The sequence below is a fragment of the Xylocopa sonorina genome, chromosome 3 (genome assembly GCF_050948175.1).
Source record: "Xylocopa sonorina isolate GNS202 chromosome 3, iyXylSono1_principal, whole genome shotgun sequence".
NCBI lineage: Eukaryota > Metazoa > Arthropoda > Insecta > Hymenoptera > Apidae > Xylocopa > Xylocopa sonorina.
In genome coordinates this window covers 14,264,733-14,291,945 of record NC_135195.1, presented here as the reverse complement: position 1 = coordinate 14,291,945, position 27,213 = coordinate 14,264,733, and the positions used below count along the sequence as shown (strand labels likewise).

The following is a 27,213-nucleotide window of genomic DNA, read 5'->3' as shown; positions in this document are numbered from 1 at the left end:
GAGCACCGACGCGGTAATTACTCTTGTCGCGTAATGTCTTACTTAGCGGCGATCTGAATTACTAATGGAATCACCGCCTTGAACAGATCCTTGCCTGCGCGACGAACGTGCGTGAATTGATGAACGACGCAGGTAGCGCGTGAAACTGTGGAAATGTTCGTTACGATACTGGTAACGATACGCGGATTGAGAAGCGAGCGCAACGAGAATCGCGAAAGAAGCGGGCTGCGTGTAGGCCGCGTTCGGTGCGGTGGTTTTCTCTTTTTTTTTTCCTCACGGATCTCGCATCTTTAAGCGAGCAGTCACGTAATTGTTTCGGACTTTAATTGGCGGTAGAATTGAAAATTAAAGCGTTGCGATTATCACTTTCTCGTCTAAGATTAGACGTCTTAACAGTTTTAACGTTCAGCAATTTAAACGTATATCCGTGTAAAATTAATGGTAGGTGATGGATAGTTCTGAATTGCAAGAAAACGTCGTTGATTCACCAACCCTCGCGGCAACGGACAATTTGAACTGTTTCAACGACGCTCGCGTCTACGCGCGTCGCTACAATTTAAAACGATCCCGCTGCTGCACTGGAGGGATCAGAGCGCGTCATAAGTCGCCGGATAGACTAATATGGCTACAGTGGTCGCCGCGTATAGCCGCTACGAAAATGGCTCGCTTTTCCCATAAACAGTTCGCGCAACCGTGTTACGTATAATATATTCGCGTAACGATCGTTCTGAATCATAGTAAAATGGCGGTGGTCGACAGAGTCGTTACATCATTCGCGGATTCGTCGATGGTATCCTTTAGCGAACGGTACGCGAATCCGCGCGTTTGACGCCGTCGCGAGTGGCTATCTTTCGTGCAGCGACGCGGTGAACGAGCGTTTCAATGTAACGAGTACACAAAGTGTACGCTGGAAATGATACATTTTCGTTTTCATGCAAGATAACGTCGACAGTGCCGGTATCCGTGCCTCGTAATCGTGCGCGCACGCTAGCGGACGAATATTTCAGCGGTAACTCAACGAAACTCGAAGTATCCGCGGGAAGTGTAGATCAATTTGGCGTATAAGCTTCACGGATCCTTCATTAGATGCATCTAATCGGCGAAGAGACCCGCATAATTCTTCCTGGACACGAAGCGCGCGCGTTCGAGCATCGAGCAGAGATTTTCAGCCAGATGTACGCGGTGGTTCGTCGAGCACCGGTAAGTTCCCACATTCTTTAACCCTTTCGGTACGTACGATCGTATTAGACGTCCCATCAGATAATAAGCCCGCGGGTTGATACGCGGAACGCGCAACAAACCGGCTAACAAAGAAATCAATGGTAAAGCAACGGCGGTGTATCGTCGAGTATTGACGAGCTGACACGTACGACAGTAGAATGCGGCGATTGTCTCGGCAGGCGGAGAGACCGCGCGCGAACTCGTGGCTTTCTACGCTCGTGCCGGCTTTAACATAATTCAACTGCTCCGGGCAAAAGTCAAGGCGAATCGTAGAACGTCGCGGCATTCAGGGACGACGACGCCGCCGCGCCGCGCCGCGCCGCGCCGCGCTGCGCCACGCCGCGGGGTAAAAACGTTTTCGCATCGCGATAGACCATCTACTACGAGATCGCGCGATAAATACCGCGAGCGGGCCCGCACGCGTCGGCGAATTAGAGAATCGGCGCGGATCCGACGTGCCACGTTGTCGGGCCGAATGTCGACTGTCGGTTTCGGCCGCGTGCACACGCGGAACCTTTCAAATCTCGCGCCACCGGCTGGCCCGCGGTGATTAACGAGCGTTGCACCGCCGCCACGGCGGCTTTCGAACCCGAGCCGAGAGAAAAAAGTACCCGTTTTATTTTCTCCAACGATACAGGATACCATTCAGCCAATGATCATTTGAATAAACACCGTTTCAAGTACCGCGGTACGAATACCTCGTACGTGCAAACAACTTTATCCGTGTAGAACGCGAGGTAACATTTATACGCTCGAACATTCGTTTCTCGGCTGATCGCGAGGAATCGGTAAAAAAACACTGAAGAGCGCAAGAAGCTGGAGGATGGTTGGATCTTGGTTATCCACGTGAAACACTGTTTACCCAACGACGGAGACGCTAAGTAACGCGTTTAGCTCGAGTGCTTTTGCTTCGAACGGTTTCAAATTTGCCTCGCAGCTCCGCTCGTCTCGTGACTGGCCATTATGTAACGGGAACGGCGTTTGCGCAGGCCCTGGCGTGGCGATGAAAAAACGGCGCGAACCGCGCCGCGCGCCCATTCGAATTATCGCGCCTCGCCGTTCGTTGTATATTGCCAGATGCGGAGATAAGGGAACGCGGCGTTAAATGTTTCATTACTGGCTGTGCCCAAGCGCTGTACGCCCCGGGATTGAATGTCCGGGACGTTGATACAACTCGCGGCGTGGATTTCAAGCAACCTGCGCGCGTGCACCGTTCGTTCTTAATAGGCGTGAAAGTTTCGCGGAACCCTTAACCAGCGAGGTGTATTTTAACGGGGAAATCGCGGTTTTCGATTCACCAGTGCCACCGCCATTGGCGAGAAGGCGTGCGGTACGACCTGTTCGCTTGGCTAGTGGTAAAACGAGGCTCGTTCGTTGCTTATTAAAGCGGACGTCAGCGTGAAAAATGACGGCTGTGAGTAAGTGCGCTGGTAACTCGATGAAATCATTTATTGTCGCTCGAGTGCCGCGCGGACGCGTACGCGCGGTGCGTTTTAAACGATTAGGTGATCAACCGGCGATTAGTCTGGTATTGACTGTTTGGAAATTGGGTGCGATGTAAATGTTAAAGCGTCTATGGAGTAAGAACGATAGGCAATTAGGGAAATATTTTTCGTTTCGTAAACGCGGTTAATATTGTCGCAATTCGTGCGACCGTGTGTGCCTTGGTAAAAAATATCCACGTCTACGTCGTGTAGAGTAAAACTCGTATACGATTTTTAAACGATAGACCACGCTTGGAAGCACGTTCAATTTGATAGAGAACGTACACGTTTCTAAGCGAATACCAATAAAAAGATCAAGATGCATTAGATAAACCGAAAGGATTCAAAAGGAAATAACAGCCAACAAAATTGAAACCCTCGATATAAATATCAAGCTGCGCGCAAATTACAAGCGAGCTCATCGAGCAGCATTTAAAACGTACCGATAGAACGTCATCTTTACGTTCTCCAGGTGGCAATAAATTCGCAGCCATAAAGCTGGCTCGTACAATTAATGTGCATCGAGCGCGTTAACTTTCACACGCGCGAGAAAAACTCTGGCCGCTTATCGAAGATCGTGGAAAAACTGGTCGATAATCCATTTCGTTTACTTTCGAACCGATCCCCTCCCCCGTTTGGCAACGCGGTTACCAGCGAGACAGACCACGCTGACAATCCCGCGTTGCATAAGTACAATAATAAACACCTGTAATCGGGGCTGGAGGGAACCGGTTCCTTTTTAAAAACAGTTGAACGCGTTGCGAGAGTGGAAACGCGCGCGGCACCGGCGCGGCGTTTCGCGCGGTCGCGGTTAGAGCGGCGCGTCTCGGTTGGAAGAGGAATGGCCTGGTCCCCGGATGCGACGTGGTATATTTCGCTTTGTCTTCTCCCGGCCGCGGGGTGTAAAATGCGTGCGCGAGTACGTGCTAAGACAAGGGTCACCGATACACCTGCCCCGGAGCTTCTAGAGCGCGATAATATAGGATTCCGATCCGACAACTGGGACCAGGTATCTTCTTCTCCCTCCGCCGTGTCCATCCGCAGGGGGAACATAATGCCGTGTAGTGTAGAGCAGCCGCTCATAACGCCCATACGAACCTGTTGAGATATAGCCCGGGTAGTGTTTCAATCGCTAGGCCACGAACCGTCGACAATGATACGTACTACGCGCGTATACACCGCGTACCAACATACATGTATGCAAAACGTATTACAATATTGGATAGCCGGCCCATGCATCACGATAGTCGAAATAAATCAACCGCGAACAAGCACAGACGTGCCCGCTAAGCGGGGTCTTAAATAATTTACTAATTTTTCAATGGCCCGACCCTAAAGGTCGAGTCCGCCGTTCGAGTACCGCGTAAATCCCTTTGGCTATGCCTCTCCCTCGGCGAGCCCTCCGCCGTCCTGGGTTCAATCCCGGCCGCGACGGTGCCTGGAGAGTGGTTCCGCGGAGATAGAGCCAGGGGGGCGACGCCTGGCCGTCGCGAACGATATCTTATTTTTCGCGGATCAAACGCGACACACACCGGCCACGAAATTCGATATTTATCGGATAGCCCATTCGCGAGCGCGGACGGTGATAATTTATCGCGCGATAATTTACAATCACCGGCTGACCTCGCCGGGCCTCGCATTAGAAGCGAATGGGACTTTATTGTAATTCCCCGTTTCTATTTTTCAAAACGATCCACCCGTGTTACCTATTATTACGTAGATATATCACTGAATCCTGAATAGGCTGAGTTATACAGCAATCCTAATATGACGATGACCAATTCGCGGGCCGACCCGTATACTCGAATAAATAAATAAATCGCGGTGGGATGCGCGGAAAAATCGGCATTACTCATAACTCAGTCTGATATATAGTCGAAGCGAGGTATATACGTCCGCGGGCCGTAGGAAACCCAGGGAAATCGCGCGAGGGGTCGGTTCCGCTGAAAAATCCGTTCGAGTCGCGCGCATGTACGAGCGAGTCGGCGATAAAGAGCCCATAGCTCTCACTGGTACCTGCGAATTGCTTCCGCAACGCGAGCAACAAAACCCGCGGGGTTCGCATCGTTGCCGCGACTGGACATAATGTAAACATCCGTACGAGGAAAAATCCTTACTTATTACTCTTCGGCGCGGCTTTCCTCCGGGACCAGGAGGGTCACGGTTCCCCTCCTCCGCCCCGTCGACCCGGAGAGCTACGCGACATTAGGTAAATTCGTTCTCCGGGATGCTTTATGGTTCTCCTTCCCCGTAGTGGTCCGTGGAGGGGTTGGAGGGCGTTCGAATCGTTTGCCTGGCAGCGATGCGCGAGATCGTACAAAAGCGAGGGCATCGTCGGAGCCGGACAATGCCACTTGATCCCTCAGCCAGTGGCTCCGCGTCTCTTGTCTAGTCCCTCCGCGTGTCCTTTTTGTTCCATCCCCCTTCGAGCGTTCTCTGTCGCGCCCCTGCCTGGCCCGTCTCTCCCTCTCGCTCCGGTTATAATGGGCGAACACATAATAAAGAGGGTAAACGCGGTGCGCGTACGCGATATGTGGGGCGTTTAACAATGGAGCACACCTGAGCACGGGCCGGTGCGTTTGAGGTGGCTTTAGGGAGGCGGAGGACGGGGGTGGCGAGCGAGAGAAAGGGATGAGAGCGGAGGTACCGCACGGTGCATCGGTATGAAATGTGGTAGGACGAAAAACGAGCGGCCTGTGGCGTGTACGGAGCGAGGGACGCGGAACAATGCTTTCAACCTCTTCGTCTTCTTCTTCTTCTTCTTCTTAGTTCTCGTCGTCGTTGTCGTCGTCGTGGCGGCGGTGCCCCCTTTCTCTCTGGTGTCTCCTCGCCTACGAGCCAGGGTGCCGGCACGATGCTCTCCCATTTGTTCGCGAAACACCGAACACAGGCAGTCACCTCGTACGCACGTCGTCGTAGCGCAGCTTGGCATTGTCCGTAACGCTCCCCCTGGGCCGGCCGCCGCGTGTGTGCCTCGCGTATCTCTTTCAGCCGCGCCGCTGCTGGCCCTCCGCGTTGGAAAACTGCCACCTTCGAGTGTCCACCCTATGCACCTCTTTCTCCCCTCTACTCCACTCCCTTTACCTTTGTTTCTCTCTCTGGTTTTTATTTTTTTATTTTTTTTTTTTTTATCGATCGTCGAATACAAACACGTTTCCAACACCCTCGGATATCGATATGGACGAAACGATTCGGCGGAACGAGGTCTCGGTTCTATCCAGAAAACTGAAATTGATACAGCGAAACCGGATTATCCGTACACGGTGCAATAAACTTGAGCTATCAATTATTAACGCGTTTATTAACGTCTTCATTAAAGAGCGATGGAACAGCGCGACTAACTTAGGTGTTCTTAATTCCAGCCCGATAAATGGGAAAACACGCCGGGTAGTGCAAATGAAAGCGTCGTTTTTAACACGTTATTTCTCATTAATAATACATTAGTGATTCCTTATTTAGTAACGATCTATAATCGTATGCGCGTATTTAGATCGAGAAATGCAAAAACAAATATTTTAATTCCCCGTGAGCAAACTCGTGAGCCGTTAAATGGAAAAAACTGGGGAGGGGTAAAAAGTGGAAGATCAACAGCGGTATGCAAAAATGCTATTTCACACGTTGAACACGAACGATAGTAACCAACTTACACGGTTCGCGATGATAACGCGCGGAACGTTGGCCGCGTTTGCCCTGAGCGAATCGTTCTAGCCGTTAGTTCGTTCGCGCGACAACGGCTCATTAGTCTCGTCCGATCGTTGCGTAACAATGATACAAATTATTGATCGCGTTACGCGTTAACGGAACGTAGTTGATCGCCGCGTCGCTGAAAGGGGAAGGATAATGATCGTTCTCGATCTCACCGGCGCATTTTTCCTCGGCGTTGCGCGACTGCCCCGCCTTTTATTTGCTTTTTCCACGGCGAAGAATTGCCGATCGGGCCAGGAACGCCTGTTGCGTAAACGCGCTGGCCGTTTTCGCGAAAAAGAACGCGCATGGTATACTATTTACCGTAGATAACAGTAGAATGGATTTTTTTCACATTTCACGGCTAAGATATGATTATGCTGGTAGCTGTGTCTGCCATACATTTCCTCGTAAAAGTGTTCGAACGCTTACGCGTGCAATTCTTGGCGAGTGAAATATTAAATTTAATAAACTGCAGTTTTTTTTTTTTAAATAATACGATGCTCACGTGAACGATACAATTTCAAGATTACGAAGGAATTATATTATACGGAAAATAATACAGCTTCTTCTGCTTATCTTATTTAGTTTTATACTTTGTTTTAATTGCTGGTAACGCAAACTTCACGATCAGCTTTTTCTTTATTCACGAGTATAAAAATCGCGATTATTTTCACATCGCCTCCAACCGCGAGCAATCGAACCATTTCGCAGCAACACTGTCCGACAGTAGAGAACGTCCTCTTTCGGAGCGACGATCCTTAATGAGCTGCTCGTTCCTCGCGCGATTTCCCGCGGGGACAACCGAGCTTTTTCGTTGTCAGTATTCGCGAGTCGGGCATCAGACGACGCTTCCGCTCGTTCGACGCGTATCTTTAACGACGAATATCAGGCGGCTCGAGTCGTTTCACGTTCGACAACACCGTTGACGACGTTAACCGCCGTTTCGCTTTGATCTGCTCCACGGGCACTTTTCAGCGTTAATTTTTCTCCTCGTCCTCCCCTCCTGGCGAGGGGTCCCTGTTGCGCTGGCTCTGCTCGTGACGAGAGATCATTAACCGGCGCGCGGACTCGCCGCAACTCGGGCATTAGAATTTAAATCGTCGCTGATATAATTACGAGCAGAAGCTGAATATCTCGGAAGGAATTACGCCGGCGATCCGCCGCGGCGAAAAATTAATACGGGAATCCCGTGGGGCGGTGATGAGCAACCCGCCATCGACTTCGCTCGGCTACAATGTAAGACGTATTCCTACTTAACGTCGTACGCCAGTTGTTCCGCGATCGTTGCTACGAAATGTATGGAACGATTCCGCGGATATAAACAAGATACAAATCTAAGATAACGAAGTCGCTCGCGAAGTTCCGTTTCCAAAGGAAACTACTCCAAAGATTTGCCAGATATGCACGCGCTCTCAACGACTAAATCCTAGAAGCGATTTTATTATTCTCGACTTTCGTCTTATTTTTAAGTCGTCTGTCAAACGCTTTGTTCGAATTCTGGAAACAATTTCTCGTAGAATTTGCCGACTGCTTTTAGAGCGAGCAGCGATATTTAACAGTGGCAATAAGAAGATCGTTTATCATTGCCTTGAGACGGTCATTGCCCGATCGCATTCGCTGGACATCCACTCGGTCTTATTAACGCGTTCGATCGCCCCATCCCTGGTAACCGATTCAGCCACCGGAATCCAACTATAACTTTGCATCTCGGCTTTTACACGTAACACGTCTCGGGGTATCAACAGTGTAATAACAACGAGAGGGGATCCAGCTCCTAAAATGATCAATCGACGCTTCGATTGGCGGCATTATAAATCCAGGGCTAATTAAGGGGGATCGTGAAACGGCTCGGCGAAGCCGGCAGCCTCGTTCGATCGGGCGAGCGGAATGTTAATAGGCGCGTATATTCGCATTATCTCCTTCTTTCATGACTGACATTGTACCTGGCGCGGTTAACTGTCGCTGATCCTGGCCAGGCTAGAAGATACCTTTGCCCGTGGCCGTCGTCGTCCCGCTCGAATTACGATAAACGACTGGTTCGCGTATAAAGTGCAACAGCGGGGAAGAATGTTATGCCGAATGCTTGCCAGCTGGGTTCGAATAAACCCGATCGGTCGATGCATCGGGCAGGAATGCCGCGGTTAATCTAACGCCGATTCGAGGGGTGGAAGGAGGCCGCCGCCTGCCCGCTCGAGTAACCCATTATCGAGCTAATGAACGCGCTCGCCCCGAAGGGAGAGCGTTTCACGACGGATCTCGAAGGCAATGATTTCGATATCGGGATCGCGGAATATTTCCGTGGACCGAATACGCGCGCCGATAGCATACGGTGATTCCACTGGAATCGCCTAAGTCATCGCCCGGAAATGATCCCCCGCCCAACCCCTCGTTTGCACGCCTTTCTTTATCGTTCTTATATAGTTCTCCGTACGAGGCTGGGAGCGAAAGTATTAGGCTGATGGGAAATAAACGGCTGGATTCGAGTACGCGTCCATTCGTCGTTACGACAATCGGGTAGCACTTTGGTTCGCGAGATATTCCCGTCCTCCGGTTCTATAATTGGCCTCGTATTCTCGACGCTTTTTAAGCGAGGTTTAATAAAGAAAGCCACTCGACCCAGCGCTAATATACGTGTCCTTAAAATAACAAAAATTTAACCATTTATTGACGGAGAACCGAATATTCCGCGAGCAGTGCGAGAAAGAAGCGCCAAGCCCTCAAGTACCGTTCCTCCGTTCCTCGTCGACGCACCCGGCCGATTCTCGGCGCGCTTTCATTGCCTGCGCTGGAATGCGATGGTTACTTCTCTCGGCCGTGTATACTTGCCGTTGGATCGCTCAAGGCCGCCGCGGTTGAGGTGAACGGATGAATGGATTTGTCAGATGAATGCCCGGCACATAGGGGCGCATCTTCTTCAATTACCGCTCGCGTGTGCGTCCGAGCCGCCATCTTCCCGTTTCGTCGCTACCCGTGGCGTACGAACGTCGGCTGCTCCGTCACGCTAACAGGACCATCGACGCGAGCCTGGACGAGATTCGACGGGTACCAAGGTCAAGAAACCAGCGACGGAGCACGCGTCGAGACGCGTAACGGTGCCTGCCGGGTGAAACGGCTTTTCATACGGCCAGGCGTTTAGCCAGGTTCCCCGGTGTTCTGCACGGCTCCACGTGCCGTGACCGCGCTGAAAGAGATTGCTAATCATCCGGCTAGATGAATCGATTCAACGTTTTTGCGCGCGTGCTTGCCAACGTGTTGCGTGTCGAAGTTTTTCTTCACAGGATCTACCGTGGACGCGCTTTTCCGTGGCTGGTTCTTAGTGCTCGTTTCTTCGGAGAATAGAACTTCAGACAGGATTTCGATGTTCTCGACTAATTTTGGTTACCAAACAGTACCTGGTTAATATTTCCATCAAGGGGTAGAAACATCGAATACTTGCACTGCACTTGGAAACCATGAAACAGCTCTCCACCTGTGTCTTCGAAGCACTGAAACGAACCCCGCGAGCATCTGGTCCCGATAGTGGAAATCCTCGCAACCTGATCCGAGGGGTCGGGTCCCGGTGGCCCATAATGGAGGCAGCCCGTTAACAATCGCGTAGAAAGACGCCGTTCCTTTTTAGATCGTGGAATATCGGGCCATTGTACGAGCGGCACCTAGCCGCGTGTGTGCGTGCGTTGACAATGGGAATCCCGATGGGTGCGTTAATCCCACGTGTAAGCTCGCTCTGTGGGAACGTTTCGTCAGAAGGGGCTCGGGGGTGGTTGCGCGCGCGATGGGCCCAGCGAGCGGCTGGGGGGTTGGCGGACAGCGAACGAAGGAAGATCTTGGTGGTGGATCGAGGCGGGCGAGAGGGGCTCTCTCTATTGTTGCGCCCCGGCGATATTATCTGCGGTACACTGCCTCTGTCGGCGGAACGAGCCAGGACGCGGTTGACTCGCGCGTTGCGTTCTTCCAGGCTTCGTTCGTAATTGCCGCGAAAGAGCGAGCCGACGAATCGCCGGACAGATCTTGGCTGGCGAGCTTATCGGGGCTCGCGGCTCTCCTTTGTTCGATATCGATAAACACGTTCAGAGGGGAATCATTTTCCATTTTCACCCAATCGATCGAGCGGGGCCTGGGTACGCGCGAGATACCCGCGGCTCGATAAGGGTCGCGCGAGTCGAGGGGTTACTGGTTAGAGGCGTTTCTCACGCGTTTCTCTTCTCGCCGTACAGGAGAGAAGTTATGTATGTACGGAAGAATCGAATCCTGTTAGACGAGATAGAACCGTTCGACTCTTTTCTCCTGCGTATTGCTGCACGATCGTTACGGAGCCGGCGTTTAGAGGCGGAGATGCGCGGCTCGCTTTCATCGAACGGAATTAATAATAATTTCGACGACGTAAACTTGTCGATCCAAGTACCTTTCTTTCAGGTTTCTCTCGTGATTTCTGAGTAACGATAAATTAATTTTTATTACGGTGTTATGGCAGTGTCGTTTCGTAAAATTGCTTTTTTCACGAGTCACACCGACTTGAGCGATGCTTCTACGGTTAAGAAGATCTTTCTACTTAATTCTGATTCAGTATAAAATAGGAACGCTCGCTAATGCTACGTTATACGTATTTGTAACATGTTTAAGAGAATGGCTAGCAGGATGTAAGCATCCAGGGATAGTTTCATTTGTTGATCCTAGCGAGATACAGCCGCAAACAGTGGTATTATAAGGGTGATTAAGGTGGCAACCTATAGTATAGGTTGTGGCGCGTACGGTAATAAAATTACCGCTCCGAGACAGTGTACATAACGTTTTATGTTCTTCAAGATACAGATCCCCGTTGGACCGCATGAAATTTGAGAAGGAGTTGAAGTTGATACTGAAACGTCGATCCTTGCTTCAATGTGAGCACAAAGTAGTTTCTCTCCGAGCATCGAAAATAAACGGTATTATAACTTTCGATCGTTAAAATCGTGGCAACCGTGCGGCAGTTATTTTTCAGAACATGCTTTCCAACGTCCTTCGATACTCTCATCGAATAATCTAAATGTCCCGACATTGTAGCGTTTCTCCGTGGGTTCCGAAAAGTTTGCCACTCCGTAACGTCCGACAACCCTCGTAACTCTTCATCTCTCTAATCCAGAAGCAAACAGACAAACAACTACATCTCTCATAAATAAAAACACGGCCGATTATAAGGGGCGGGTCAAAATGACGGGTTAAAAACGCATTCCGTGTTCCACCTCGACAAGAACGACCACGACGACGACGACGACGACGACGGCGACGGGGAAGAAGAAGAAGACGAAGAAGAAGAGGAGGACGAAGAAGGGGAGGAAGAAGAAGAAGAAGAAGAAGGCGAAGAAAAAGTGGAAGGAAGAGTCGCGGCGCGCGTCCCGGTTCTGGTAGCAATTTCTGCTCCTCCATCGGCCGTTCACGGAGGAGCCACGTCCGCGGCGTATCTCGCCTGCAATTTCATCCTTTCGGTCGAGTGGTTTCGAAATTCCAGCTGTGACGGGCGACGCCAACGACGCCGTTCCGGCCCGTTAAAAGAGCCCCGGCTCTAATCTCGGGGAGCGGATATCGAGCCGGTGTACGGTGTCGTCGGTGATCGGTCAGGGGATCGGTCTCTCGGAAAAGTGGCTGGCCACTTTCGTAGGCGCTCTTGGCGAACGTGGGAATGATTTTGAGAGAAGGCCAAGCCGCTGCGGCCTGACCAGGATCAAGACGGACTGAGAGAGAGTGCATCGTGGAGATAAAAGGGGGACTGAGACTGAGAAAGAAAGAAAGAGAAAGAGAGAGAGAGAGAGGGAGCACCTGGACGCCTCTTCGAGCCAGTTCCGTGGCGTCTTCGTGGCCCTACGTCGGTGTGCGCCACGCTCGAGTACGTAGCACGTTACACACGTACACACCCCTGGACACCGGAGCGAAAGAGACGGGAAGACGCGGAGGCAACACACGTGTCGTCTCGTGTATGCGCGTTCATGCAGTTTGTAACGCGCGGAACAGGTATTCCCCCATTGAAATAAGGTAACGTCGCGAATATGAAATATACCCCCTTGTACAACTTGATAATCCGTGGTTACCATAAATCCTGAGTGATTATCCGCGTGTCTATTTATAAGCCTCGTGGCGTCGCCCTCGCCTCCCTTCCCGTCCCTGGTCCTCGCGCCAACCCGTGTATACCGCTCTCCTTATCCCTCTTCGTTCTTTGTTCGGATATCTCCAGCCACCCTCCGCGCGCGCACCCTACACCCGTTTCACCCGTACGCTGTTCTCTCCTGCTTCCACGCGTAAGCTCGCTCGAGGATGATCGCGCGCCCAAAGGACCTCGCGCGTTTCTCTGCCTATATGCGTGTCACGGCCTTCCATCGTACCCTTGTAACCACCGCGCGAGAGCCAACCAAAGGGAACCGGAGGGAACGAGACGGAGATACAGCCGCGATAGGATTAATCGGCTTACGAAGACACGCTCTCGGAACGAAGATATGATTTGTTGCTGAACATTCGTCCGCACCTGCGACAAAAATGGCGCTCGCCCGATGACGAGGCTGGGACGAGCTTTCTCCTTTAGGTCCTGTCTCTCGTTGGGTGCCCTCGATGATCCAAGTCCTTTCTTTCGACGAACCAAGCGTCTGGACCTGATACACCAGCGCGCGCTGGTTCGTTTCGGTGTCTGCGGATGCGTAAAGTTATCGATGCTCCATTTTTCGTTGCCCGGATCGAGGTCGACTCCGATGATTTATCGGCGAATTACTTATTAATTCGTGGCAGGTTCAAATTAATCGATTCGTCACGCCTTTCAATTTCTTTCGGAAACGTTCTTCATTATAATACTTGGACCGTACAGCAGAGAATTGATATTTCGTTGAAGTTAGAAAAAGAAGTGAAACGATCCGCATTGGTTTCGAAGAGAACGATCAGCGATACTTTTGTAAAAGGTCCGCGAGCAACAATCGCAAGGCGGTCGGTCGATCGAACGGCGCGAGTTACGAAGCGAACGCGTGCACACACAAGCGCGCGATAGATTGCGCAACATCTGGAGCGGTCCGCGAGAGCCGGAAACGGTCGAAACGCGAAATACGTCTGTGCGCTGTCAGATTAATTGCACCCGTTTCGTTTCGCGAGCGATGGCTGCCCGGTCCGAGGCCGATCGTACGCAACGTTAATGCACGAGAACGAATTAACAGTTTGCCTTATATAAAAAACAACCGAGATAACGATCTGATCCGAACGTGATCCACTTCGCTCCGTTTCCTCCGATGTCAAACGGAATTCCACCGTGCTCGTGTTACGTTTATGCGAGCAGATGTACGCTTTCGACGATAACAAGTGCTCTTCCGGTTTCTCCGCCGCCCGGAAACGCGGCCGATGCCGCGCGACGGCCACGCCTCGCTCGCCCCTCGGTCGCGCCGTTCTCCACGGTTTTCTGCAATGCTGCAACACACACGCACCCCAACAGAAAGATTAGCGGCCGTTTCTCTTTTGTCAAACAGGAAACGCGTTCCGCGAGACCGTATAATATTATATCTGCTCTCAGACATCTAATCTTCGTATCGCATCTATAATATATCATTCCGGACGGCCTATTGCCTCGTTGCGTAATTCCGGGTTTCTTGCCAATGAAATTGCTCGCGATCTTAGCAAACCAGCCCCGTTTTCCTACCACAGGGCTCGACGTTACATAGGTTTACACCGGCTGATTTCTTCATTAACCGCCTTCCTCAAATTCCATCCGCGCGTGGTGAAACCGCGTCCCGTCCCGCTCTCGGATAATCGTATTTTTCGCCGGTCGATTTTCTTTCGTCAAGACGAGCCGTAATTACACGGCTAGCCAGGCTACCGTGCTTATCCCGTCGTTTTTTTTTCTTTAGTTTTTTTTTTCAATTACAAACCCTCGAGACGGCCAAACGATTTTTGTCTTATCCGCGAGCCGCGCGAATCGGACGCGATCTGTATAGAAATAAATTACAGGAGAGGGAATTATTACTTTTATTGGCCACGAGGACTCCAAAGTGTGAGAAATGGAATAATTATAGTGATCGAGAAGAAAGGTGCCCGGTGGAGTGGTTTTTACGATTACGAACACCGTAGAGGGGCGCCTCTTTTTTCTTTTATCCCCCGTTCACGTCGAGATTAATGCGATGAATTCGAAAAATTATAACGGCGCGATAATCTTGATGAATTTTAAAATTAGCGATTCTCACAATTTCTCCTGCGCACCTGGTGTAATTGAACTAACGAATAGCGTCGTGCGTTATAACGAGATACACGCTTTTTGATAAAGATCATGCTTTAGTTCCCTTCAAAAGAAGATTTAGCAGAATAGGGCGCGGCGGGAGGTTTTACCCGTAATTAAAAGTGAGTGTACTTAATACATCAACTTCAGGAGACCCGGTGCATTCTCTTCTGAAGATGGAGGGCCGGTCCCATTCAATTCTTCAGATAAAAGTGCCATAATTTGAATCGCGAAATTCGTTATTTACGGTTTCTGCTCCTCTTGCGTTGAAACTCGCCTTCTTCGGTATTCTATAGCACTCGATACGATCTGACATCCATTTTAGCTTTATTTTCGGCCAATAAGACGAAAGTTTATCCAACCCTCGTCTACTGAGCCGAAGCGTGCCGATAGCGACAAGGAAGTTTCTACCAATTATTGAAACTGGACAGCTTCTGGGTAAAATTAATCTGCGATCCAGTCTTGTCTTGAACGGTGCTGTCCACTTTCTCCTCGGTCTAAAGATCCGATCGCTAATTACATTATTGTGAGCCTACACCGGCGGCCATAACGAATCGCAAGAGCAACGCTGCGATCTACACCTTTGGACAACATTCCTTACGCTTTACGGACTGATTATTCCGCTCAGCTTTTTCATTCTCTTTTTTTCTTTGTCCCCTTTATTTATTACCGCCGATATCTCATCTGGAAAGTTTTACGCGATATTATATGGAAATCGCCACCGGTGACCGCAGAAGGAGTTCCATTCACAAAATTTCGATTAAAAGTCGGGGTCCGGGAATAAAAATTCGCATCGTATTGGGTTTATGCAACGGTTGTCGTCGTCGAAAGCGGCGAGGAGGTTCGGTCCGCGTCGAGGGGACGAAGAAATCGGGGCTAGCCTCGGATGTCGCCAGAGGCGCTGCGCGTTCTGCTGCGGCAAGCTATTAAAAACCCAAGTTATGAATGAAAGCCGAGCTGAAATAGAATGGCACGCCGTGCTCCGCCCACAAGAACAGGTACAAACACCACGACGATAAGCTTAGCTCAAGTCCAATGTCAGAAGATTATCTAGAGGCCAGAAAGGAATCGTTGCTAGCCAACCCCGGCTGATGTTTCACACGGGACCGAAAATTATCGGTTCCGTGGGTCGCGACTTCCAATGGCTACGATTTGTATTGTTGTTCTAAACCGAAGGTAGTATTTCTCAAGAACAAAGGAAACTTAACTACACCGCCCGTCGACAGTTAAAGATCGCTCATAAAATATCCTTCTAATTTTAATGTTTTCTAACGTTTAAAAATGTACGAGTAGATCGTGATAATATAAAAATCGTTAACGCTATATTTTTGTCATCTCGTACCCGCAAGACTACGCGAGAAGGGTGCGCGATGGTCGCGCGCCACCCTTAAGACGCGTCATCCATAACTCGAACGTCACCTGCAGCGAGAGCCCGTAAAACAACGCTGGCTGTAAACCACCGACAACGTGTCGAGCACCTGAACTCATTCGCTCGGTGCGAACCAATAAGCCGTCGAAAGCGGCAATAAGGTCAGCAGGGAACACCGTTCGAGCGGCGAGCCGGCGACGCCTCGCTGATTTACTCCGGGGCTGCTGGCGCAGGGGTTCGCGTGTCGTAAACCCAAATCACAGCGTAGCAAATTATGCGTAAACGAGCCGGACGGAACCGACGGGCGATACATCCGAATCGTACGGCGGGTCGCCGGTGGTTCGACGCGGAGGGATCGTGAAGAGGGCACGATGCCCGACTGTCTGTCACATTCTTGATGTCAGCCGGGCCAGAGAAGGGCCGGTAGTCGAGCGTCCTGACGATTCAATTAGGATTCAGGCATGCAGCACTGGCCCCGGATCTTCTCCTCCGCGCGTGTTGTTCGCCAGGCCCCTTCACGGGCCAGCCAGCGCGAGCTTTCTTCCCGAACCCTCCTCGGCTACATAATCGATCCTCGATTTCACGAGAGGCCCGATCCGCTCGTTCGCGTGCCCCTAGATGTACGAGGGTCCATAGAAGAATAGTGGGAATTTTTATGCAAAACAGGCCCTCTATCGACTGCCCTCTCTGTTCCGTTTCAACCATTCTCACCGTTAGTATCGTTGAAATACTTTTCTCACACTTTTACCTTCGTTCTGTTATTCGGCAATCGAAGAAACTTGCAGGGGACAATCGTAGTTACGCGTGAATATGTATTCGTATGTAAAATGAATTTTTTTCTTCTTTTTTTTTTGAGGCTACTGCGCGTCTCTGGTTGACAGGGTTTCTGTTTAACGCGATAATTATCAGCGTGTCATACGATTCGCTGATGCAGCTGGTTTGCAATGCTAACGAAACGCTGGAATTCTCTCCGGCTAACTCGCGACTCGCGTTCAAAAGTTTTAAATAGAAACTCGTAAAGATTCTATCCTTGGTGTCGCTTCTTACGTTTTATGGAACTCGCGTCGCCTACGCCCGAGTAAGGGTCAGACCGATCGGTGTTACGATGATTCGATGTCTCGCTCGAGTTGTCGGATAATTGTCGGGTCCGAATTGAATAGCCCCCGTCCCTGGTGGCGTGATTAACGGAACGGGGGGAGGCTGCAGCCACTACGATCGATAGAGAACTATCCCTTTACGTATGGAAATATCGTTATAATCGTGTACACAAACGAGTCCGCCGCGGTGAGACCGAGGAAGAGGAAGCAAAGCATCGGAGCCAAGGGCTGAAAGCACCGACGAGAGAAGCGTCGCGCGGGACAATGGAGCAATCAATAGGGTAATGTGAGGACACTTTATCGAATTATCGATGCGGTCGACACTGGCGTACCTACGGTCAATGGACACGGGTACCCTGCTTTTCGAACGGAACCCTTAACCGCCCCCTCGGCCTCTCGCGCTCGCCCGTCTTTCTCTCTTACTTCGACGGCCGTCCGGGCCTCCGTAAACGTTTCTCAGGCGCCGCTTTCTATCCGCCTATCCGTCTCTCTTTCTCACGGTTTCCCGTCAATGTTCGTCCGCTGATAAAGTGAGGCATCCGTGCCGTAACAAGCTCAGTCGCCCTTGACACTTTGCCCAGTTAATGTCCACCGGGCACGCGATAAATCCGCCCCCGAACAGCTTTAATAACCGCCGCGTACGCGTGTGAGTGGATGTGTTAACACGCGAGTGCCTCCCTCGTCGCGGTTCGCGTTCCATGGCCTCGTTCGCCGCTCCGCGTTCTTCTCGAGCCCCTCGTAGTATCCTTCGTGTCTGTCTCGCGTCTTCGCCTGTTCGCCGATCGACGAGGGCGAACCAAAGTGTCCTCGAACTGGTGATACGCGCCACCGTTAAATCGTCGTCCCGTGGCTCTCGAAACGCTACGATTCGAGAATCGCTGCCACAACAGAAATGAGGTTTAGACGGTACGCGAGGTGAGATCGGTGTTTTCTGTTTCGTCCGATGAGACACGGAGGCGATCGCACGCACAGGTGACAGGGGATCCTCGCGTGGAGCTCGTGGTTCTCGTTTCACGGATTCTCGATCCAGGGATCATTAATCACGCCAGGCTCCCCCGGACGAGCTGAAATCTCGTCTTGGCTCGCGACGCAGAGGACTGCGAAACGCAACTAGAGGAAACCCGGTCGCGAGTGGGTTTCGCGGACACTTAACAGGGACGACGGTGGGTCGATACTTTTTACGCGGACGCGATCGCATATTTCATGTCACTCGGAGTTGATCGTTTCTTTTTTTCTTTTTTTCTTCTTTTTCCCCTCTCTTGGTCTCTTGTCCTCTCTGCTCTGTTTCTGCATTTCGAGTACACAGGGTGAGACAGAAGTAGCGCGATCGAAAACGAAGAATCTTCACCATTCTTGAGACGTAACTTACACTCGCGACTCCTAACTCGCGACGAGGACAGTCCATCGCACGTATCGACACGGATTAGTTTGGTTAATATTTGAAGATTGGTTCGTTTCATTATTGTCATTAACATGCTGTCGACTCGAAGGAGATCAATGCCTGAATCGCGTCGGGTTGTCGAACTCGTTCAAGACTAGCGGATCCTGATCTTCTCTGTTATAAGACTCGCGTGCTACTAACAATCGCGAAGCAGAGAAATCAAAATATCGTCACACGGGTTTCGGCAGTCAACAGGAGACGACCTTACCTTCGTACCACTGTGTATATGTACGTGCGCCGTCCGAGCGTGGCAAATACACACAGAAGCGTACGCAGTTGTAATTGCCGCGTTCGGTGTACGGTGTATTCTTATCTGGGCAGTGTGTCGCGGGGCGAGTCGCGTCGCGGCCGTGTCGCCACCGTCCCGGCATGTCCGATTGACCGCGTGTGAGAACACGATATCGCACGAATGAGTTATGATCCTTATTCGAGGATTTGCATAGCGATTCATTATGCGGCCGTGGAAGTCAAAATTGGAACGCGACGTGGCGCAACGGCCTCTGCGATCGCGCCACCTCGACCGCGCGGAACGCGACCGAACGATAAATCAAACACCCTCCCTGTGGCCCGATTTCTTTATTTTTTCCTTTTTTTCTTTTCGTTTTTCCTTGCCATCGAACGATCGCCCGTCCTCATCGTCCCTATATGCCTACGACCGATCCTGCGTGGAATTCTACGATTACGCGCGCCGTTGATCGTGCCTCGTGTCCTTGTGCGCCACCCTCGCCTCTCGACTGTTGCTCGGGGTGCTCCAAGCTTGTGATCTCTCAACTCTGATTCTCATACAAGACTCGTATGGATGCATGTAAGTTTGTGGTAGTATTGTTTCTTCTGATACGTGTTATCGGTGTTTTGGTTCGTTTAACGAGCACCGAAAAGTGATCGCTTACCTTGGTCGCTTTGTTCGTAAAGCACGCGTACACGTGCGTTCGTTCTCCACTGGTGCTTTGGCTCCGTTGCTCATTTAAATGCTTTCAAATAATAATATTAGGCGATAGTAGTAGTAACGGAATTTTCGAGCACCGAAACGTCCTTCGCCTGTTCGCCGGTTGTCGGGTTATTATCACGAGTGTGCCTACGAGCCGGGCTGCGAAGGCCGTGCGCACAGATGTTCTAAATTGCGCGCAAACAAATCACTTTGGTACCATCGACGCACGCAAATACAGTTGTGCAATGACTCGGCCTGTTAGGTAATGAGATTTATGTAACGGTGCCGCCGTTCTATTGTTCACGCGTGTCGTTATTCGCCGCGGAATCTGGTCGATGGTTACCTTGAGAAAGAAAGTCCGACTTCTGGTATCGCGTGTCTCTGCGTTTCAGGATAAACTTGCGATCCGGCAAGCTTCGCGTACGTGCGTAAACAATTCCGTTGGCAAATATGGAAATATCGACCACGAGTTTTCGGCTCGTTACGCGGAGATAAATATAAAATGGCGCGCATCTGGCGAACGTTAAGTCCTCGAGACGACGAAACCGAGAGGAGTAGGTAACCGTAGTTACGATGAAAGTATAATGGAGGATATTTATTTTTGCCCACGTCGCACGGGGTATCGATTCAATTAATTTCACGATTCGTTCGTTGCTCGCAACGGGAGAAGAGGAGCAAAACGAGCGGGGAATGAAACGAGAGCATCAGGGCTCCTCTGTTGGGACGAGGTACGCGAGCCAGAGGAACGGATGAACGGATTGTCCGAGATAAGAAGAGATGACAGGTAATTCGGCCGATGGAAACGAGACAACCGGTGCTGCGGTGCTCCGAGAGCGCGTCTTAATCCCTCTTACGCGCGGTTTGTCCACTTTTATCGATCGCTCGCGGCGATAACCGCGGTTCACGTCCTGCGGAATTGAAGGATTTTTCACGGCGACTAATTGGGCCGCGCAGGTGTTTCCGAAAGTTGCTCGAAAATTGTAACAACGTAGCAGAGGGACGCTGGTCAGAGAGATGCGTCCGTGCGTGCGAACGAGCCATCGATCGGCTGCTTTTTACGAGCGCTCCTAATCAGTGATGAGTGCAAACTATACGCGTACCAAGGTGGGCGAATTTTTAACGAATACGCGTGGGATTCTCGATTGGTAACCATCCTCGTAAGTACAACGCGTCGTTGATCGGTGTTCGTAACCGAGCGAACCCGATCAATGAACAGAAGAGGAGCCCGATATGTACGTCTTGCTCCGGTCTTACCCCACTTTCATCCCCAGAACAGAAGTTCTAGAAGGTTGGCGAGGCGATGGCCGGTGGGAGGAGGGAGATAATACTCGCGCGACTGCCTTAAAGCGTGCGTACTCGCGGCTTAAACAGCAACAGCAGCATCAGCAGCACCGGCAGCAGAAGCAGCAGCAGCAGCAGCACCAGCAGCAGCAGCAACGGAGCACACACCCCTCCACCAGGGCCACAGGCCGTTTTCTTCTCCTCTCGTCTCTTCTCTCTGGTCAACTCTCTTCTCTTACCACGCTAGTGGTTAGTCTTGGCTCCCTCTTTTCTCCCTCTACCCTTTACTCTCACTCGCTCTCTCCCTTTCTTCCTCGTTCCTGTCGATATGCCTTGTCTCTAGCGTTCCCACCCTCCCGCCCCTCGAGACCGTTCAACCTGCGAGCCGCGTCTCGACCCTCTTTCTCCGTCGCTCCGTCACTATCTCGCTCCGCCACGGCTTCTCCGAGTCTCTTTAGTTTTGTGCGCTACCTGCCTGCCTTGTGGCTCGCTCGTATCGTATCGCGTATGTAAGTGAGGCGAGGTGCCGTGGCGGGACGAGGCGAGGTTGGGCCCGATGCTGGTGTACACGCGCGCGCACAACCGTGTGTGCGCGCGCCGCGGTATGGCGTTGTCTCCTCGCGTGTAGCCATACACACACACACACACACACGCGCGCGAACCTCGTTCTCTCTTTCTCTCTCTATCTCTCTCTCTCGCTCCCTTTTCTTTCGGTCCCGTTTCATCGTCCCATCTCCGTTTCACCCGGTGAACGCGTGTCCGTACGCGAGGTGGTACACGCACCGGTATACGCACACCGCGTCGCCGGCAGGTAGCCAGAGCGAGACGATGTACATCGATACACAGGGTACACAGGGAAAGCGCGTCATTCGTGTGGCGAGAGAGTACGCTCCGGGGCCTCTCCGGGGCCTCTCCGCGTCTCTCCGTGTATACGGAGTCGGGGCACGCGATTGTGTGGGGCCGGTGCACAAGAGCGTGCTGGCTCCCCTCCCTCCGGAGCCACACTCCACCTCCTCCTACCTCTCTCAGCCTCTACCTCCTTCTTCTACCTGCCGGCCCGGCCGACACACATGTGTATGTGTACCTTGGTCTTCAGTGTAAGATCTGAACCAGCGGAGAACGCACGCTATTGTTATATCATTATCATTGTCATCGTCCGCGGCGATTCGCGCCCGTCTCCCCCACCGTGTCATACGCGGACCGTGTCCCGCGACCGAAAACCGCGCGCGCGCGCGGGCCTGACCACCGGGAAAATCGGCAGAGGCTCGAGCCACCGAGAACCGAGCGGACCCCGGGGTTTTTCGCGGCCGCAACGAAAGAACCGCGACAGCCACGCCGCGCGCACCGCCGCCGCCCGGTCGGCCCGCTCGGCCCGCTCGCGATCCTCGCGTTCGCCGGGTCAAAGGATGACGGGACACACGGCACCGTCGCCGCGCCCTCTGACAGCAAGCCGCGCACGGGGCGGCCCGCCCGTCTGAACACGTGGGAAATCGCTACCACCGCACGCCACCACGCACACCCGTCGCCAAGACTGTCTGCTGTTTTTTTTCGCCGGCCACGTTCTCTTCTTCTTCGGACACGCGATCCATCCGTGGAAGTTTCCGATCGTCCCTCGATCGAGAGGAAGCGCGCGCGGAGTCGCGAGGTGATTCGGGTTCGGTTCGGTTCGGTTCGGATCGATGCTGCGAGGAAAACCTGCTCGAGTCACCTGAGAACAACAAGTGCGACGAAGAAAGGTTCGATCGATTCCGTTTCCCGTGGTGTCTGTCCCTCGTGCACGTCGCCGTCACCGCTGCGCCGGCCGATTCCTCTGTCCCGGACACACGGAAAGAAGACGTCGAGTTGCTCGATTAGAATCGAGGGGACCCGATGACGGGGAGGAAGAGAAGGAGGTCTCGGGACTCGACGGACGAGATGGGCAGGATTGATCGGAAAGAGGCTGTGCTTGACGCCTAATTAAATCGATTAGACTTTGGGGTTAATTGTTCTGGAACGTCAGTTCCCTTGCACGCGTCTGTCGCCGCTACCGTCATCGCCGTCCTCCGTTATTCCGTGCTTCCAGGTGGTGAAACGTGTTACGAACGCGCGGCGAACGATCGCCGGCCGCTCTCCGTGAGCAACGACGAGACGAGAACCTCCGTGGTCCACGATCTGAATCGGAACAGAGTTCACGGTCTAGCAGGAATTTTCGGTGCTAAGTGAGTCGTCGTCCCGTCGTGCGTTAGCCCGTACGAACCGACAGTGTCGCCACTTCTTCTTTTTCTCCCCCTCGAAAAAACTCTTCTCCCGATTCCCTTTGCCTCCTATTCCACCATCTAATCGTGGTCCTTTTCTACGCCCGCTCCGATCGGATTCAACCGTCCGGTTGTCATCGAGGCGCAAGTCGAAAGTGAGCAACACCGCGAACAACCGGTGTCCATTGTCGCGGATACCGTGTGGCCAGTGTGCTTGTGTCCTCTCCGTTACCCTTCTCTTTTGACGAACAACGGGTCTTCGTACTCAGGATCGTGGTTGTTCCCCAGTGACAGGTTCCACCGCTGGAAGACCGCTAAGAACGTAGCCGTGGCTACGACCTCGACGATCGCTCGATCAGTTCTAAACTCGTGCCGCGCAGTGCGTTAAAGTGGACCGGCGAGACGATCCCGACTGGTTCTCCCGGGGGTAACTACTGGTGACCGTGGTGCGGTGACCGCGTCAGTGTGAACAGGGCTGTTTTCGTGTGTCCTCGCATCCGAAGTAGGTGATATCATCCGAGGAGACCGACTATGCGGACGAACGGTCGTTGTGATCGATGATTCGCGCGATCCCCGACGCATCTCATCCGCGGAACCAACCAGCCGGAACCGACGGTGAGTCCCAACCGATTATTCCACGAATTTTACTCACCCACCTCCACTGGGATGTTTCCTCGCTCCCCATCCGCTGGTTTAAACCGGCGAAAACGTCGCCAGACCGGACGTGTCCGTCGAAAGGTATCTCCTAATAAAGCAACCGAGCGATAAGCGAAGAGGAATCGGCACGCCGCCGCGGTGGCGCACGGGTGCCAACGTGCACTCGTACGTGCACGGACGACGTGCAACGAAGTTACTCGCGGATATCTTCTCCTCGTTCTAGCTACGAGAGACTCGTGAACAGCCCCGCGAATTCGAGGCGAACCGCGGCCGCGGCGAATGCCTAACGATAAATCCTTCGATTGTCGAGGGTCGATAATCGTTCGGCGGCGGCGGCGGCGGCGCTCCGCGTTGTAGACACGCCGAGCGAACAAACATCGTCGAACTCGACCTGCTATCGGCCGCACGTGATCGCCGCCCGGCCGATTTCTGCCCCGGTGAAAATATCGCCAGCCCAAGCTCGGTCACGTTTATAATGTAACGCGTCGATCGCGACAGACACCGCGAGCTCTCGATTGAAACTCCGCGGCTAGTTATCAGCTGGGAATTCGCCGCGGGAACCTCGCGGATAAACTCTGATAGAGTTGTTCCCTTGGTCCCTGCGTCGAACGTGTTCGAGGCGTGCGATCGTAATTTATTAATTGCAGGGATGGTGGAAAATGCTCTGGCATCCGACGCCGAAATACGCGTGCGCGGTACGCGCACAGTCAGATGTTTGGTCAGACTGTTCCGTGAATTCGCAATTATTTTAATTCCGCGGGGAGGGGGAAAAAACGGCGATTTAACAATCGTTGATGAAATTGCCACACTCCTGGCGAACGGAGCATCGTTCCGACACGCTTGACTTTCTTGGACGGATCGGTTTTTATGTGCACGGTAGCCGAGGCTGATTCAGCCGCGTCACCGCGCTAGATGACGAGGAGGAAATTACTCTGAAATCCACCGCCGCGGCGCCTGGGGATTCACAGTCGTTACGTCCTTTTCTCAGCGTTCCATCGACGTTTTCCGTAAAATTCTCTTAAAGCGTTAATTACGAACGGTCTTCATTAAAACACACCGCGACTAAAAACTCGAGGGTAATATCTGCCGATACAATTTGAAAAGATAATATTTAGTTAGCCGCAAAAAAAAGGAAGCCGCCTCGGAAGCTGCTCCGCGTAGCACAATTTATTCGTTCTCGCGCCTTCGCGGCTGGAATTTATGCTTCCTTTATCCTGTTTCGATTTGTTTCCCTTAGAAAAAAAGGTGGCCAGCGTTCACCGGCTTTATGAAGTATAACGCGATGAAGAGCTACCCGGGAGAAAGCATTAGTTCCGCGGGACGACGCGCTCGTCGCGGGTCCGCGGAGGTTGTAAATTATTAATCAGTGCTGCTAATTACACGTTACCATCGCGGATAGAAATTCCTCGATACATCCAACCGCCTCGTTATTAATCTTGCGGGACACCGGCCTTTTCTAATACATTTAATTAACCCGGTTGCGTAAACCTGGACCGGACCGATGCGTTTTCCAAACAGAAGCCCGTCAAGTGTAACGATTCGATCTTCCTGCAGCATAAATCCCTGCCACCGTGTGTGTTCCGCTGGAGAATTAACGGCACTGTTACTTCGCCAGTTTTTTCTTCTATTTTCAATGAACAGGTTTCTCTGTTTTTCATCGTCGTATAAATAAGTGCATTCCAGTTCAAAAGTTTAGACGCGCATCGGCGTGGTCAGGCTCTTAGCCGCTCTTATTAATCTTTCCCTGTAATTAGTCCACGTCTTACGAACGAACGAAATTTATTCCCCCTTTTTCCCGCGTTAAACTGTGCCACTTTGTATCGCGTACGTGGAACGGAGTACCTCCGGTTCAATCATATTTCTATTCAGCGAGAACGCGTACCACGAGTCTTCTGCGAGACGATCGCCGCAGCTCGAGTTGCACGAGGTAGCGAGATGATTTTTTCGGCGCGGCTCACGGTGAACGGTGGCCACCTTTACTGGCCATATTTCGAACTTAAAAGGAGCTGCTGTCAGCGGTGATTTGGGTGGCGAGTGAAGTGCCGCTTTTATAGTACGCACGGGAGGAGACAGTCCAATTAAGGGCACATTTGTATACTTAAGTGCACCGATATCGATGTATAAATCGGTCCGCGTAGCACGATTTATGGCCGCGCGGCGAGCGTCGTAAAACGTCCGGCAGCCAGATACAGGGAGAGGAGAGGCCAAGAAAGTTCTTGGGGGCCTCCGCGTTCCTGGAAGCTGAACCCACGTCTCGCGAATGTTTGAACGAACGCCACCAGGACGAACCGGGTGCCCTCCGCTCTTCTCTCCCTCTCTCTCTCTCTCTCTCCATCTCCATCGCCCACCCTCCTTCGCAACCCTTCCTCTTCTTTTTCGTCATTTTAATTGCTGAAAAAGTCCATTCTTGGCAACTGGTCGGTCGTCACACTCGAATCATTCCGGTCCACGGTCGTGAATGAAATATCGAGATGAATCGAAGAGAACGTGGTGGACACGCGCGACTCCAGAGCTCCGTTTTTGGAGCGGCGTCCGTTACTATCTTCCTCTCCCGCTGTAATCGTTCTGATTAAACAACAGATTTTTACATCAAAATACACGAGACCGTGAATAATTTTTGGACTTAATAAGGAACTTCGATGCGACTTAAATTACCTATTACATATGCCAGTCGGAGTAGGTCAGTCGAATATCGAAAATTCGGATACGCGCGAGTCCGCGCGTCACTGAGAGCCTCGCCGCTTCCTTCAAAAGCGGCGAATCTCCGCAGCTCCTCGCTGAGATCCCTCACTTTCTCGGACTTTCTCCGTCGATGGTAATATTTTAATTACGAGGAGTGACTGCGCCCGACGTTAAGCCGCGAATGAACGTAATACAGTTTCGCTCTGGCATTATGTGCTCCTTTGCTTCTCGTTTCTCTTCTACTTGCCTCCGGTCGCGGTCGCGCTGGCCGCGCGTCGTTCCTCAGCCGCGTGTGCGCGCGTCCGCGTTTCATGCATCCGCGAGCGTTGTAGAGGACGCCGGTCCCCGGGGTTACCGGCGAACTCGTGCCTACGCAACGCCGGTAATGAGTTTCGAGCCACTCCGGCGGCGGAGAGGCTCGAAAAACCGCCGCGCGGCACGCCGTTAGAAACTCGCCGGCAATTTGTCGCGCGTGCACGCTGAAACGCGAACGGTCAGCGAGCGGATTAGAAAATCCGCGCTCGGAAGGGACGCGACGCCGGTGAAATCATCCGGACGCGCGTAACGCGTCTGGATCGCCGATACTTTCTACCTGTCGGGGCCCCCCACCATCGCTCTCGCCGCGGCTCTGAATTAATCGAGTTTAGAAATCGGGATTTTTTTTCTTTTCCCTTTTTTTTTTTCGACGCCTCCGCGCGGGGGTTTCGTGAGCGCACGCCCGATGGCCAGGTGCGAGAACCTCTGTCGATCCTAATTAAGATCTCGTGTCGTACACGCGGTGCATACAACGATTTCTAGGAGGCGCGCGATGATTTTAGAGTCGACGGTAGAATTTTCTTTTAGAAACGAATCGAATATCTGTCCTCGCGGAGCGCGCAGACGCGGAAAGATTCATTTCGGAAGACAGATTCTCTTGA

At 52.1% G+C, this 27,213-nt stretch overlaps 1 protein-coding gene across 3 annotated transcripts in view; it reads left to right on the top strand.

The window, feature by feature from the left end:
* The first annotated feature begins 1,158 nt into the window (after nt 1–1,158).
* The window catches only part of Sox102f (transcription factor Sox102F), a 189,163-nt gene continuing 163,108 nt past the window's right edge, over nt 1,159–27,213 (top strand). For 2 of the 3 annotated variants that reach the window (XM_076911015.1, XM_076911014.1), the window contains exon 1: nt 1,159–1,200. In XM_076911015.1, the coding sequence (XP_076767130.1) occupies nt 1,174–1,200 (27 nt within the window). In that variant the 5' untranslated portion in view covers nt 1,159–1,173. Of the gene's footprint in view, nt 1,201–23,436; nt 23,573–27,213 lie in introns of those variants that run through there. The other variant, XM_076911018.1, reaches the window with a different exon arrangement.